The sequence below is a fragment of the Sciurus vulgaris genome (assembly GCF_902686455.1).
Source record: "Sciurus vulgaris genome assembly, chromosome: 6".
In the NCBI taxonomy this organism is placed as follows: domain Eukaryota; kingdom Metazoa; phylum Chordata; class Mammalia; order Rodentia; family Sciuridae; genus Sciurus; species Sciurus vulgaris.
The window spans coordinates 92,410,432-92,425,962 of record NC_136466.1 but is presented as its reverse complement, the minus strand read 5'-3'; the positions used below and the strand labels follow the sequence as shown (position 1 = coordinate 92,425,962).

General features: G+C 33.6%; 1 protein-coding gene across 3 annotated transcripts in view; it reads right to left on the bottom strand.

The window, feature by feature from the left end:
- Positions 1–378: 378 nt before the first annotated feature.
- KIAA0825 overlaps positions 379–15,531 on the bottom strand; it is a 399,846-nt gene continuing 384,693 nt past the window's right edge. For all 3 annotated transcript variants that reach the window (XM_079146011.1, XM_079146010.1, XM_079146012.1), the window contains one exon: positions 379–3,085. In XM_079146011.1, coding sequence (XP_079002137.1) covers positions 2,938–3,085 — 148 coding nt within the window. In that variant the 3' untranslated portion in view covers positions 379–2,937. The remainder of the gene's footprint in view (positions 3,086–15,531) is intronic.

The following is a 15,531-nucleotide window of genomic DNA, read 5'->3' as shown; positions in this document are numbered from 1 at the left end:
AAAATGAAATATAAAGAACTGGGGATGTATCTCAGTGGTAGAGCACTGACCTAGCATACATGAGGCCTTGGGGGTTCGATATCCAGCACCCCCACAAAAGCTAATTATAAAGTACCTGAACCTCCTTTTGACTCAGGAATATATAAACTGAGATAAAAGGACATTATGAGACACATATTAGTAGAAAAATTAAGTGATTTCTTTTTTAAATTCTTTGGAAGTTCTATAAGAATATTTGTAGAGATAAAAAATATAAAATATCCAAAATAGATGTTATCATTGATAATTTATTGAAGAATTAATTTATACTATTTCCATATAGTAACTGCTAAACTATTAATAAAATACATCTCTTTATAATTATATAAAAATACAGTTGCATAGAAAACAGAAAAGAGATAATATTTTATAGGACAATAAATATTTTTGTAATAAGCATATGGGAAGTTATAAACTTTAGGCTTCATTCCTAACATATAAATGCAAAATGAACATGAGAAACAACTACTTATTATATATTCAAACTACTTATTATATAGTACAAATATAATGAGTATAAAGACAAAATGATCTGACAAAGCAAGGACTTGTCATTTAACATTTCAAATTATAAAACTTATTGTACCTAAAGCTATAGTCATCTAATTGAGCAAATTGAAAGCCATCTCGTTTTCCCTTACTATACTTCTGTTATATTTTAGATATAAGGTGTCCCCCAAAAGCTCACATGTGAGATGTTGCAATGAGGTTTTAGAGGTAAGTTAATTGGGTTATGAGAGCCTTTAAGCCAATCAGTTAATTAATCCCATTATAGGGACTGACTTGATGATAACTATAGTCAGATAGGGTGTGGCTGGAGGAGGCATGCTTGTAGGTTTTATATTTTATCTTTGTTAAGCAGAGCTCTCTGCTTCTTGGTGCAATGTCCTGGGCCATTTTCCTCCACCACACTTTTCAGTCATGATGTTCTGCTTCACCTTGAGCTCTGAAGAATGAAGACAGCCTTCTATGGACTGAGACCTCTGAAATCATGAGCCCCAAAATAAACTTATTCTTCTCTAATTGTTCTTGTCAGGTCTTTGGTCAGAGCAACAAAAAAATCTGAAAAATTTCCTCTAAAAACAACTTCTTTCTTTTCAAATGGAAGCATAGAAAAAATTTTTTTCTGAACTAAATCAGTTTCTTGGATTAGTATAGAAATATACAGATTCAATAAAAAATTAATTTTAAAAGATGAACTTTAGATACATTAGATCACCCAACTGTGAAATCCTGTAATTTTATGTGATTGCCTTTATATTGTTTATGGGATCAATTTATCTTTATTTTGATTTTCTATTTTAGTTTCTAGTCTGACAAAGTATGGTTATGCAAATTTAGATGGACTACCAATTAGCTGAAGGACTAGGCTACAGTTATCTTACATTGATTGTTATGCTATTTAGAGATAAGATTAGATGTAATGTCCAATTTTCATAAAATTGTCTTACAATTTTTAAATGGTCTCCATGGAACTTTTAGAAATTATTTGAGTCATATCTTAAAACATTTGGTTCATGATTATACTGTCCAACTCCAGGATAATCTTTAAAAATAAAATGTGTTATTTAGCAGGCAGCTGGCAACATGGCCATTTATGTGTTTTTATTTAAAGTAAAAATGCAAGACATTCTCTAAGGTGGCCTCCTCTGCACTCAAAACTTTTAGTCTTTTAAAAATGTATGAGTACTTTCCTTTGGAAAACATGTAGCCTACACATATTTTATAAAAATCACAGAATGTGGGAGCATGGACAGTTTATTATGTATCTGAGAACATCAGAAACCATGATGTTTGATGTCATATGGTCTAAAGTAGTTCATGATCTAAGGCTTCGCTCAGGCATGCTGAAGAATACTCAACCATCTAATTGTTTTTGTTCTCTTCTTTCAATAGCAATCATTTAATCAGCTGTAGACTAACCCACTCAATGAATAACATTGCAGCAGGAATATGGGGAATTATAAAGGGGACTTCATACTGTATTTATGACCCTCAACATCTTTGTAATCTAATATCAGGCTCTGATAAGAAGGATATAACAAATTCTATAACTTGGCAGAGAGGACAGTAGAATAAATTCTACTTTAGTGTGGTGTGTGTATGTATGTGTGTGAGAGAGAATCAATGTAATGAAAATAAAAGTACGGATGAAAATATGAAAATAAAAGAAAAGACATTACAGATTATGAATCATGGGGCAGAGGCTGTTGGAATGACCTTTGAGCATAATTTTGGGAGAAAGGTGGTTTGAGCCAAAAGGATGGCAGCAGTTACCTGACTGGAGCCTTTGTACAGGACCTGAAAGCACTAGTGCCGGACCTGGAATTAGATTCAGCAGCAGGACTGAAAACCACCACAGGAAGAAACATAACTAAAGTTAACAGTTCAGGAAAATGCTTTTTGTGGCATGGTAAAGATAAATTGGATAAAGAAGAAGTTATATGCGTAGGGAGGCTGGCCTAATGCTAGATATTAAAGGCAATTAAGACCTGGATTTGGGATACAGCTACAAAATTAAATTGGTATTTTCAGATGAGTCCCAGGAGGCGACATGACTCCATTCATCTTAGCATCCCAATGTTGTATTAGAAAAATCTTTAGGGAAAAATTTCCAAACATTTTTGCCTGTTGTCATAGATACTTCAAGACTGAAAGGAGGAAAATGATTCAAAGGGAACACGAGATGGCAGCAGTTTTATCATATAAAGAGAAAGATTAGGGGGAAAAAGCATTTGAAATTATTTTTTAAATAAAAATATGGAGCACTTTATTCTTTATGTATTGTATTCCTTTTCAGTAGAGAGACCACTCAGTCATTGGTTTCATGCTTCAGAGCGTATCTGAGGTTCATTCTGACTATAGTAAAAACTGTACTCCATTACATGTGATTGTTTCCTAAAACAGAGCTGTTCCCTTTTCCTGTGGATTACTGTTCATCGTGTTATCTGAGGCAGAAGAGTCCTCTCTGGTGCAAATTCGTTTTAAATGTTCCAGCATTGCCTTCTCTTCCTCTTCTAGTGTTTCATCTGTCCTCATTTCCCACCTAAAAGAAAAACCACATCTTAGTACTTTCATAATTTCCAGGCTATAGGCAGCTATTCAAGGTTTTAATATGTAGTCACTGGCTAATGAGGCCTTGGTTTCTTCCTGTTTACTCTTTACTGACTGCCTCTTGGGCAACACAGTTCATTGGCACTGCTTCTGCAGAGTGGGTCAGGAGAATGGAAGAGGAAAACAGTCAATCTCTAGAATTCCTCTAAGATTAAGTTTCAAAGTATTGTTTCAAACAAGGTTTCTGTATTTCCTAGATTTTAAAAATGTATCTAGTATTTTTCCATCAGTGAAGAGCATTTCAGTGGTTTTAATTTGCAGGGAGGTTTGCCAGGAAGACGTTGGCAGCAAAAACACCAAGATAAACTGAATATACATTAAGGGCAGGTCAGTCTATTCATAGAAATAAGATAGATTTAGTGTAATCAGGTTAAATCACCCAAGAAAAGCAGCAAATTGTCAGATAGACTCCATATAACATTTACCAAAGAGATTTAAAGATTTTCTAATTCTGAATGATTATGAAATATAGAACAAAATGTTAGAATCTAGAACTATATATGTATATAATTTTGCAATGTAAATATCATTGCAATAATCCAAGCACACTTAATCCTTTCTTTCCCTCCTTCCTTTCTCTTATGCCACTTCTCCAGAACTTGTCAGGGCAGACGGAAGGAACACAGCATTGCAACAGGGAATCATTTGCATGCATTTCCTTTATCCTTTCCTCACTCCTATATCTCTCATCCCTAAGCCATCTACTATGATATGCTATCATGAAAAATTAAAAGTCAATGCTTATACATCCAAAAAGACCCTCTGCTCTAGACTTCAGTGGGATAGGACTTCTAATAACATACAAACATACTCAATACCTCCAGAAGCCCCTTGCTGTCTTATATTCAGAGTCCCTGGATAAAAAATGGACAGTCATATATGTGTGAGAAAAGCATACTGAGTTTAGGGTGGGCTCTTTTGGTTTTGTCAGAACATCAAAAAGATAGCTTGGTCACTGCATTCCCCACGGAAACATCTTAAAAGGATGCCTACTCTTACACAGATGTCCTTGTTGGAGTGCTAGATTCAGTATTCTCTGGCCAATTTCAGGCAATGTTATACGTAAGAGAGAAGTGGAAGTGTGGAGGATTAATTGAGATGTTACATCTGGTTTTAATTTACATTTCTCCTTCCCCCTCTGACTGGGATTCTCCTCATCTCCTAGCTTCAGAATGTATAGATCTAAAAAGTGCTATTTCTGGTCTCCATAGTTTATCTATTCTATTTCCATAACGTTGAAGTTGGGTCATTTGGTCATTCAGGTTTTAATGGCAACTTGAAAGATAGAGAATTTTTCAGTATCACACTGTTCAAAGTCACATCACATGGGAAAATATTCTTAAAATTAGTATTTTGGAATTTACAATTTAGTCTACAAGATTACCTTGTACTTACCTTGTACAAATGTACTGCATTTGTGGAATTTTAATGATAAAAAACCTCTCACTACCCATTGCATATAGGTGAACTTGGGCATCATTATTACGCATGTTAAATTGAACTGCCAAGCAAGAAAATAAGTAATGGAAAATACTTTATAGAGTACTAATTATGGTTTAGGCACTGTTTTGTATTTTTACTTTTTTTTTTTTTTTTTTTTTTTTTTTGGTACTGGAGATTTAACCCAGGAGTGTTTTACAACTGAGCTTACATCCCCAAACCTTTTTATTTTTTCTTGCCAAGTTTCTTAGGATCTCACTAAATTGATGAGGCTGGTCTTGAATTTGTAATCCTCCTGCCTCAGCCCCCCAAGTTGCTGGGATTATGGGCAGGCACTACTAAAAATTTTTAGTGAATTGTAGTTATACATAATAGTGGGGTTCATTTTGACACATTCATAAATGCATATAATATAGTTTTCTCCATTTCATTTCTCAGTAAACATTTGATGTAGCACTCTAAATTCTCACTACAAAATATTACTATTCCAGCTCCATCAATGATTCAACCGAGGTACAGAACGTTAAGTCATTTGCCCAAATGTCTTTTGGTATGAACTCTGGAATCTGTGCTTGGAAATGCAATATCATGGATTACAATAATTTTACAGGTAATATTCATTACTGTTAAAAATAGTTTAAATATTTCATTTTCTGAAAAATGTCTCCTGTGTTATGTTAGATAATAAGTAAAAAAAACTATCTATGGATCATATGTTCTTATAAGAAATTGGAACAGGAGGAAATAGATTTGTCTTTCTTTTCCTCTCATGCAATGGTGCCAATATTGTCTGAGTAAATGAATTATTTTATGAATGTCAACAGAATGAAATATGTACTATGCACATAAATATTTTGATCATTGTCTCTCCTACCTGTGAAAATTGAAAGCAGTCTCTCTGCTTCATTAAAAATCTGTATAATTAATGCAATTTAAATGAATTGTATACATAATGGAATCCATGATAAGGATTTTTAAAGCTTCATGACAATTATGGGCACTTCCCAGATAATTGAGCTGTTAGTAATTAATATTAGGCAAAGTTATTTACCTACCACAACCTTCTTATATTTGTTTTCTGTTTATTAAGAACTTGTCACATAAGAGGGTAAAAAATACTGACAAAGATAGGTGAAAACATAATATTAGAACTATGTTTTCCCTGGTAATTTTACTCTTATTGAATAAAAGAAAGCATTAGAAATTTAGAATGTATGTTTACTGCAAGCATTGTTAAGTTTCATGCTCCTAAGTTGTTAAGTTTATCTCTAATTGTTAACATAGTGTAAAAATGTTTGATTTTGAAAAAAAAACTAATGGAAGAGAAAATAATCCATTAATTTGTTAAACACAACTGAATTGGCAATGTGTTCAAAATCTGTATACCCCATTTTCACCAATATATTTAATATCTATGGTGGAAGCAGTCCCTACAGAAACCAGGAAATGTCAGAACCAGAATATTCTATTTCTCCTAGAAAGCATTATAAAATGATTATATCTTTTTTTCCCCCTGACTTTGGTACCTGTATCTTGCAGTACTCCACACCTGCTTACTAGGCTAAGGCTGGGGTAAGTTTTCCTGGCAGTTCTTAACTTTGGCAAGACTGCCTTAACTAGGGTTCTTAATGGTGTAAGAAAATGTGGAGGGCATTTTCTGCTCATACTGTGTCTAGAGAATTCTACTATGACCCAGGGAACAGGGACTGCCAACTTCTTTAACGTGAAGTTAAATCCCACACAATGAAGACTTGTCTTCCCAAAATGTCAGGAGTATCCCACCTCTGAGAAACATTTGCTCTAGGAAATCCAAATAATATAGAGTAGTAATGAGAACAATAAAATAGTAAGAATCCCTATCAACTTCTTTATTTCAATTTAAATGGTTTTAGTGTTCGCTGCATAGAATATTGTTTGCTGGAGAGAGAAGTTTAGGAGTCAGGGTGCAGTTGGATTTGAAACTCTTATCAGCTGTGTGGTCTTGGGAAAGTCAGATAAAACTGCCTCAGTTTTCTTATAAAATAAGACTGATAATAATTTCTGCTTCATAGAGTTGTAATGAGGATAAAATAACTAAGCATATATAAGACATAAAATAATGTCTTTCATAGTAATCACTCAATGAATGAAAACTATTATTATCATTCTTATATAAATTAGATAAAATTAAGATACATATTAAGATATATATTAAATGTGTTAATATATACTCTATCTATCTATCTATCTATCTATCATCTATATTAGTCAAAGTTAAGAGAAAACCTGGCTGTAGTGGACTACAAAAGACAGGAGATTATCTTTCTTGCATCATAAACAATCTGGAGGTGAATGACTGCTGGAATTGTGTAAAGAGCTTGATAACAGCAGGGCTGATAACTCTTTTGTCTTTTATGTCATGGTTGTCATCAAGATGGTTATTGCAACTTCAGCCATCACATCCTTATTCTGAAGCAGGAACAAGGGGGAAGGATGCATCTATCACTTTTTATCAAGGTAATAATACCTTTCCTAGATTCCTCCCAGCAGATACTGGAGCTATACTGTTTGGTTTGAATCCTGACTGCATCTTACTATCTGCATGGTATTTTAAAAGTTTCTTAATCTCTCTGTGCAACAGTATTCTCATGTGCAAAATAGTGGATACTGGCAATATACATCTCAACCCATTGTTATGAATGCCAAATGCTTCATAAATGTTACAATTATTTTATTAGACTCTTCTTGTATCAGTAGTTTCCTTAGAGCCCCTATATTGATGTTCTTTCTCCAGTTCAGTGTCCTTCACATAGTTTTATCTGAGAAATTCTCTTAGAAGTATAAAATGGAGTTGCTAAGTTTTCTTATGGGTTCACTCACTGCCTCACAGTTCAATTTTACTTATCTATGATTGTGTGGTCATTCCCTCTAGTGTTCATGAAGGAGATGTTTTATGCTAATCCATTCCATTCAGCCTAACATGGCTGAAGTTATTTTTGTTTTCCTATAATCCCTTTGCTGTATTTGTAAAATATAGACTATAACGATGGCATCTGATCATATTATTGGCATTTATCCTGAAACATCAATAAAATACTTTATAAAGTGTTACTTGAAATAAGCCTCCAAATTTAATGTGATTACTAAACATTTATGTAGCACTCTATATTTACAAAGTGCTTTACAATTATTTATTAGTTAATGTACTGTTAAATAATATTAACCATCTGGCAAAATTAATGAATTCAATTGTCCTACCACTGAAGTCATATTGAATTTTATTCTAGAAAAAACTTTCTTGTCTAAGAAGTGAAAAGTGAGGTCATACTGAATTTTATTTGAGAAAAAAACCCTTCTTTTCCTTCTCTCTTCCTACACAGCATAGTTCAGGCTGGTTTTACAGCTCTGGAGGTTCAAATCAGTGGAGAAAATGACATCTCTGTTCTCTTATTTCTGCTGTTCTTCTGTGTGAGGGAACTTTTCCTCAGGACCAATCTTAGAGCATCTTCTCTTCTCCCTTGGAAAGCCCCACCTCTACTCCTACATATTCAGCTGTTGTCTCCACATCTGTAATTCATCTGTGTCCCAAGATGAAATGCAATATCTTTAAATTTGGTTTCTGTCCTAAGCTCTCTAAATTCAGCTTCTTGATTAATATTTTCACTCCAGTTCCAATCTGTGTACACAATCAGCCATCATTTAAGAGAAATTCTCACCCTCGTGCATAACCCACTGCCATCAGTGCCCAGTTCAGGTGCTCATGGTTTTAGGGCCTGAACAGTGAGATATTCATAAGTTATTCATATCTTCAGCCTTGTGTCACTGCAACACCAAACCAATGGCTGCTCATTCTGGAGTAGAAGATAGCACAGGTTTGTGTTTTGTTTGTTTACTTGCTTGCTCATTGTGGAGAAGAAAAATACAATTTGGCTTCTTTTTTATGAAAATTAATTCATGGGAAATTTCCCTGAATTATGTGTCTTCACTTATTAAACACATCTAAATATCTCAGACTGACTTGAATAACATTCAGGATAACAACATGGTTTTGTACACTGTACTCTGCATGCTCAGGCATACACAAAATATCTGTCCACTGACATATGTCAGAAGTTTAGGGGTTATTATGATATTCTTAGTTGGACTGAAAAAATAACCGTTAGCCACCTGTATCACAATTGGTAATAGCTCGTATCTAAATAGGTATTTTTAAATTATTAATTTTATGAGTGATAAAATGACAGCTCTCAGAGCATTAAAATTAGTCTCCTCTGGTTTCTACTTCACTACTTATTTTTTGAGGTTCAAAATTCAATTAACATACCAAAACACAATTTCCTACCAGCTAGCTCATTAACTTACTAACCACATCCAAACCCTTTTTAAGAATGAGGTAGTGGTATAAAGAAAACAAAACATTCAGTAATTTCATGTTATTTGGGACTTGACTGGTATTTTTGGCCAATGTAAAAAGTTTTAAAACAAACTCTGGCTACCAAAGTGCTTGATTCAAGTCACATATTATGCTGGAGTAAATATTTTCATAGGACTCCAAATATTTAAATATTTAATTTCAGGTGATGTACTGCCATAATTGATCCCAATAACCTTTTCCTTACTCTGACTTTCTTTTTAGAAATTTTATATTTTTTAGATATACTTTCTATACCACTTGTTTTCTATAGTATGGAACTTTATACCATTCTCTCATTTGGATCTCCAGTTATTGATTACCTTTCTTTTCTTTTCTTTTCATTTCAGAAGTTCCTTAAAAGTATGCAACAGGACTATAATGAAAGACCTTTGTCATTTTAGTTCTCATGACCAGCTTGGATGTGAAGGGGCGGTCATAAGAGTTAATTCTTAGAAATTATACTGATGATCAAAGTCATCAGTAAATCATGATTGTTCTCTTTTTGATTCTTTTTAATGTAATTAACTGAGAAATAAATAGATATTTAGGTTCTGGATATATAAAGGCTCAAAATACATAATACTAACTAAATAAATTAAATCTCTTTTTTATGACACAGTACTTTCATAATCACAGTTCTTAGGACATGCTGCAGATTTAGAAGAAATAAAAGACTAACCCAAATGAACACAAACTTTGGGAAACTCTGTCTCAGTGGATTGTAATAGTAAAAAATTAGAGTGGATCCATGTTGTAAGCCTGAAATGAAAAGATTTTATAAGTTATTTGTTATGTTGGGTCTTGGTTTGTGGCCTATTTAATATGTATCACTAATGATCCACATTTTAGAATAGAGTTTTACTATATAATTAATGTGTCCACTCATCCAGCAAACATTTATTGAGCATCTCATTAATTCAAAACGCTGTGGTAGGTAATAGAATTAGAGGAGCTGAGTATGGTCTTGTCCTCAAGAAGCTTTAGACAGAGTTCTTCATATGCACTGGGCTGAATAATTATTCTAATTCCATCTTCAAAATTCCATAAAGATTTTGTATAATATCTCAGTTTATGTGTGAAATGTCAGTGGTAATCAAAGGCGCTGGTGCCATTTCCTTAGGCTTCATTATAGTTACTGTATGTGAGAAAGGCATAATTCAGGTCTTTCTTTCTTGATGCATGAAGCAATCTGAGATAGCTTTAGGGAATAATTCATGTTTTCATCACTCACTGGAAATGGTGCAACATTAACTACAGAAAGCACCCTGATTTTTTTCCTTTGAGCAGTAAAGTCATCATTAAATTGCAGTGAGATTAAAAACTATAGAATTTGATATTGCTCTCAAAAGACATTTCTTTGGGAAGGTGACTCTAAATAGTACTTAGTCCCAAAGGATAAACTAAGGGAGGAGAACAGAGGTAAGCCTGTCATATATTTGAGAACAACCTGATGAATATTATAATTCATGAATGATTGTGAGAAATGTATTATAAACCATAATAATGAGCCTCCATTTAAATGGCACCATTTTTTAGTATCTTTATTTTTTCCCCCACATAAAGCCACAAGATTAGAGTTGCTCTCTTCTCTTACAGAGGGTTCGTAACTATGCCTACTTAACACATAAGATTATCCTGTTTCTATTATGCTCTCTGGATGAAAATCTACAACCACTTTCTGCTAATGTTTTAAGAAATCTATTTATTTTCAGTCCATTCCCTTAAACACACATTTACTTTCAAATGAAGAAATCAATATTATTCTTTTTATGTAGCTTGAAACAGTTGATTTATTATTTAGCCTTATCCTTGCTAAAACAAAATAATTTAAAAAGTTCCCTTATAGGTTTCAATGTTTAACACTTGAAAAGTTTTATTTTCCTCTGGACTTTGTATTGCAACTCTAAAGTAGTTAAATAACATGGGTCTTACAAAGCATCACAAGGCTTTACACATTTTTCAGTAGGGACTTTTACGAATGAGTGGATGGCAAAAGTCTCATTTTAATAAAAAAAATCAGATATTTTTCACAAAACTATTTCTAACTCAATTTAGTTATTTCCTCAAGTTAAGTTAATTAAAGTGTATTAGTTTAGGGGATTAATTCCAATTGGAAAAAGGAAAATGTTAAGGAATCATACCCACCAAATTAAGTTCAATAAAAGATAAAAGTATAACTTATTTTGTGCTGTTTCTTTTCAAGTTTATAGATTGGGATTTTCTTTTTTAATATTATGAAGGTTTCCATGAAACACAAAGGACTTTAAATTTTTATAGAATACTACAAATGATAGTCACACCTTTGCCTTTGGAAGTTATAAAAAAGGCATTTCTTAAAATAGTCAGATGAATTATTCCAGCTTTCCACAAGTCATTTTGACTTAACTGATTGCTTTAATATTCAGAAAAATAATGTTTATCTGTTCAGGTTTATAAAAATGTATAAGTTTGTTAATGTGGGATACTATTCAGAACCTCTGGAAATATGTATGTATATGTAAAATATATAGAAATACATAGAAATAAACCTAATAAATATAAATATGTATAAGTTAAAATTTAAAATATGTAGGAAGTTATATCTATGAAAATCTGTGTTCAATACTATAAAATATCAATATTTGCCATCATGAATTAGCAATTTGTTTGCTTGCTTCAGCCAAGATGTTGTTATATGATTATGATAAGTAGCTATATGTGCAGTTTATCTAGCCATTTCTGCAAGAATTCAAACGAATGTTGTTTACAAAAGTGGATGATTTCTTTAGCTACTACTAATATACAAAAAGGAATCTTTTGAAGCTCAGGAACAAGCAACAAAACCCTTAATTTGAATTTATAGCCTTTAGAGACAAACTGCAGCACAACTCAACCGTCCAAGCAATTTATTTTAATTAATATGATTTGTTCTATATGTTTAGTGGGAGGGTTATATACCAACAAATGGGACAACTAAGAATGCTAACAGTAACATTTTAAATAGTAATGGCTTAAGAAAAACATAAACGGAAGCATAGCCATCAGTAGTAATGGAATCTGAACTTCCCTGTTATTAGTAAATCATCCATATCTCCACAGAGACTTCATTTCCACCAGTAGATTTTTTTAAAAGTCTAAGAGTTTAGATAGAAGACCAAGGTCATTTATTTGACCAGCATTTAGTGCTGAGGTAAAAAATTGCCCCTTTACTAAAGAGAGTGTCAGGACTACTATATGTTACCAGAACCATGTTATTGATATTCCTTAGAGTATTGTATATTTAATTAATCAAAAGGAAAAAGTTCTTATTTTTTTAAACTTGATATCTCTGGAAATTTTCATGCCTGTGCTCTGTAAGCACTTGGTGCTGCCAGGTGATGTACACCTTCACAGCTATAATCCTAGCTATGAAGGATGCTAAGGCAGGAGGATCACAAGTTCAAGTCCAGCCAGGGCAAATAGTGAGACCTTGTCTCAAAATAAAAAAGTAAAAATATCTGGGGATGTAGCTCAGTGGTACAGCACCTTTGGGTTCATTCCCAGTACTGCAACGGGGTTGCACATTGGTGTATACTCCATGTATTAGGTTATGTTAAAATATATTGGGTTATGTTAAAAGATGCTTTAAAATGGCCACACTCCCAAAAGCACTATACAAATTCAACACAATTCCAATTAAAATCCCAATAATGTATCTCATGGAAATAGAGAAAGCAATCATGAAACTCATTTGGGAGAATAAGAGACCCAGAATAGCCAAAGCAATCCTTAGCAGGAAGAGTGATGCAGGTGGTATCGCAATACCAGACCTTAAACTATGCTACAGAGCAATAGTAACAAAAACGGCATGGTTTGGCACCAAAATAGACAGGTAGACCAGTGGTACAGGATAGAAGACGCAGAGACAAACCCACATAAATACAGTTAGACAAAGGTGCCAAAAACATACAATGGAGAAAAGGCAGACTCTTCAACAAATGATGCTGGGAAAACTGGAAATTTATATGCAGTTAAATGAAATTAAACCCCTATCTTTCACCCTGTGCAAAACTCAACTCAAAATGGATCAAGGACCTAGGAATTAGACCAGAGACCCTACACCAAATAGAAGAAAAAGTAGACCTGAATCTTCATCATGTTGGCTTAGGACCAAACTCCCTTAACAAGACTACCAGAACATGAGAAATGAAAGCGAGGATCAATAAATGGGATGGATTCAAACTAAAAATCTTTTTCTCAGCAAAGAAAACAATCAATAATGTTAAAAGAGTCTACAGAGTGGGAGAAAATCTTTTCCACATGCACTTCAGATAGAGCACTTATCTCCAAAATTTATAAGGAATTCAAAAAACTTTACACCAAAAATACAAAGAATCCAATCAATAAATGGGCTAAGGAACTGGGTAGACACTTCACAGGAGATATACAGGTGATCAATAAATATGTGAAAAAGTGCCCAGCATCTCTAGTAATTAGAGTAATGCAAATCAAAACCACCCTAAGATTTCTACTAACTCCAATTAAAATGGCTATTATCAAGAACACAAGCAATAATAAATGTTGGTGTGGATGTGGGGAAAAAGGCACACTCATACATTGCTGGTGGAGTTGCACATTGGTACAGAAACTCTGAAAAGCAGTATGGAGATTCCTCAGAAAACTTGGAATGGGCCCACCATTTGACCTAGTTATCCCACTCCTCAGCTTATACCCAAAAGACTTAAAATCAGAATACTACAGTAACAAAGCCACATCAATGTTTATAGCAGCTCAATTCACAATAGCTAGATTGTGGAACCAACCTAGATACCCTTCAATAGATGAATGGATAAAGAAACTGTGGCATATATATCCAATGAAATATTATTTAGCCATAAAGAAGAATAAAGTTGTGACATTTGTGGGTAAATGGATAGCATTGGAGAATATCATGCTAACTGAAATAAGACAATCCCCCAAAACCCGAGGTCAAATGTTTTCACTGATAAGTGGATGATGATACATAATGGGGATGGGGGGTAAGAGAAGAAAGGAGGAACTTTGGATTGTGTAAAGGGCCATGAGGTGGGGAGGGGGCAGGGGAAGGAAAGATAGTGGAATGAGACAGACATCATTACCCTATGTACATGTATGATTACATTAATGGTGTGAATCTACATGGTATACAACCATAGAAAAGAAAAGTTGTACTCATTTGTGTACAATGACTCAAAATGCAGCCTGTAAAAATAAAAATTGAAAAACACACTTTAAATATGTCAGGCAATACTATTCTTGCTCTAAAAATGATAAAAACAACAACATCTTTCATAAAGTATGAAAGGGTTACATATTTATCCTTCTAAAATTATTTTTTTTAATGAAGATATTTTAATAATCAGTCTTAAGCCAATACTAGTTGTTTTGCCAATATCACTGACCTGTCCAACCATGCACTAACCACTTATGGGGATAAGAATCTGAATAAAAGTACTCATTTAGAAACCCTTGGTCTAGTAGCTGAAGAGTTTGTTTGCAAACTTTGTTATCAAATTAATAGTAAAATTGTGTTTAGACAAGGATTTGAAATAAAGATGTGCTCATATCTTGTGTAAAATTGGCTAAGAATGGTCTAGAATACAGAAGAAAATGAAGCCTTTATGTGTGGTTGATGGTGCCATTACAATTCATTGACTCACTAACACTATGTTTATGTGTATACAGATTCCAAAGTACTTTCCCTTTATTCCATAATAAAATTATTTACTAAATAGTTACTATGTTTTGAGCACATTGAATTACTAGGTATTAAATTAGCATGTAAATTATAAACAGTACTATATAATACTAACAACTACTGTACACTTGGCAATTTTGGTATGCCTGTCCCTGTTCTAAATAATTTGCATACATTAATTAATTTAGCTCTTACAACAAATCTTTGAATTGGGTTATTTATTATTATTGCTACAGACCAGGAATTACCCAATGTCACACAACTGGTAATTGGTAGATCCAGGAATCTAACCCAAGCAGCTGGCTCCAGAGTTAGTTGTCTTACCTAGAACAGTATGTCTCCTACTGCAGACTATGTCTTTCTAAGTCTATGTTTCCCAGAACAATAAATGAAACATGAGCTGTTCTTATGGGGTTCATGGTCTAAGAATAATTTATATCCATCCTGCATATGTCAAAAATTAACTGATTAAAAAAAATTCTCTTTGTACCTGAAATCAAATTAGAATTGGAAGAACTGACTAGAGTATATTACAGACCCACTAGAGGGTAGCAGATTAGGGACCTTTCAACATAATTGTCATCATTTCAGTTGTCTGGGGATGGTGGAACCCCTTCCTGGATTCCTTTCCTCACTCCTGGGGAGCTAATAAGAAGTAATGCTTCCTTTAACTTCATGCTGGCATCAAGAAGTTTGGAAGGCAGGCCTGGCTCCATGGCTTCAAGTGGGCAGGTGCTGTGGCCAGAAGGCTGACAATCTGCTGCATATACAGACTGAGTGTTTACAAGAAAGGCCCAAATGAAGAGGGCTGTAACCATGATTTCATTCACTGCTTGCAAAAACCCTATCA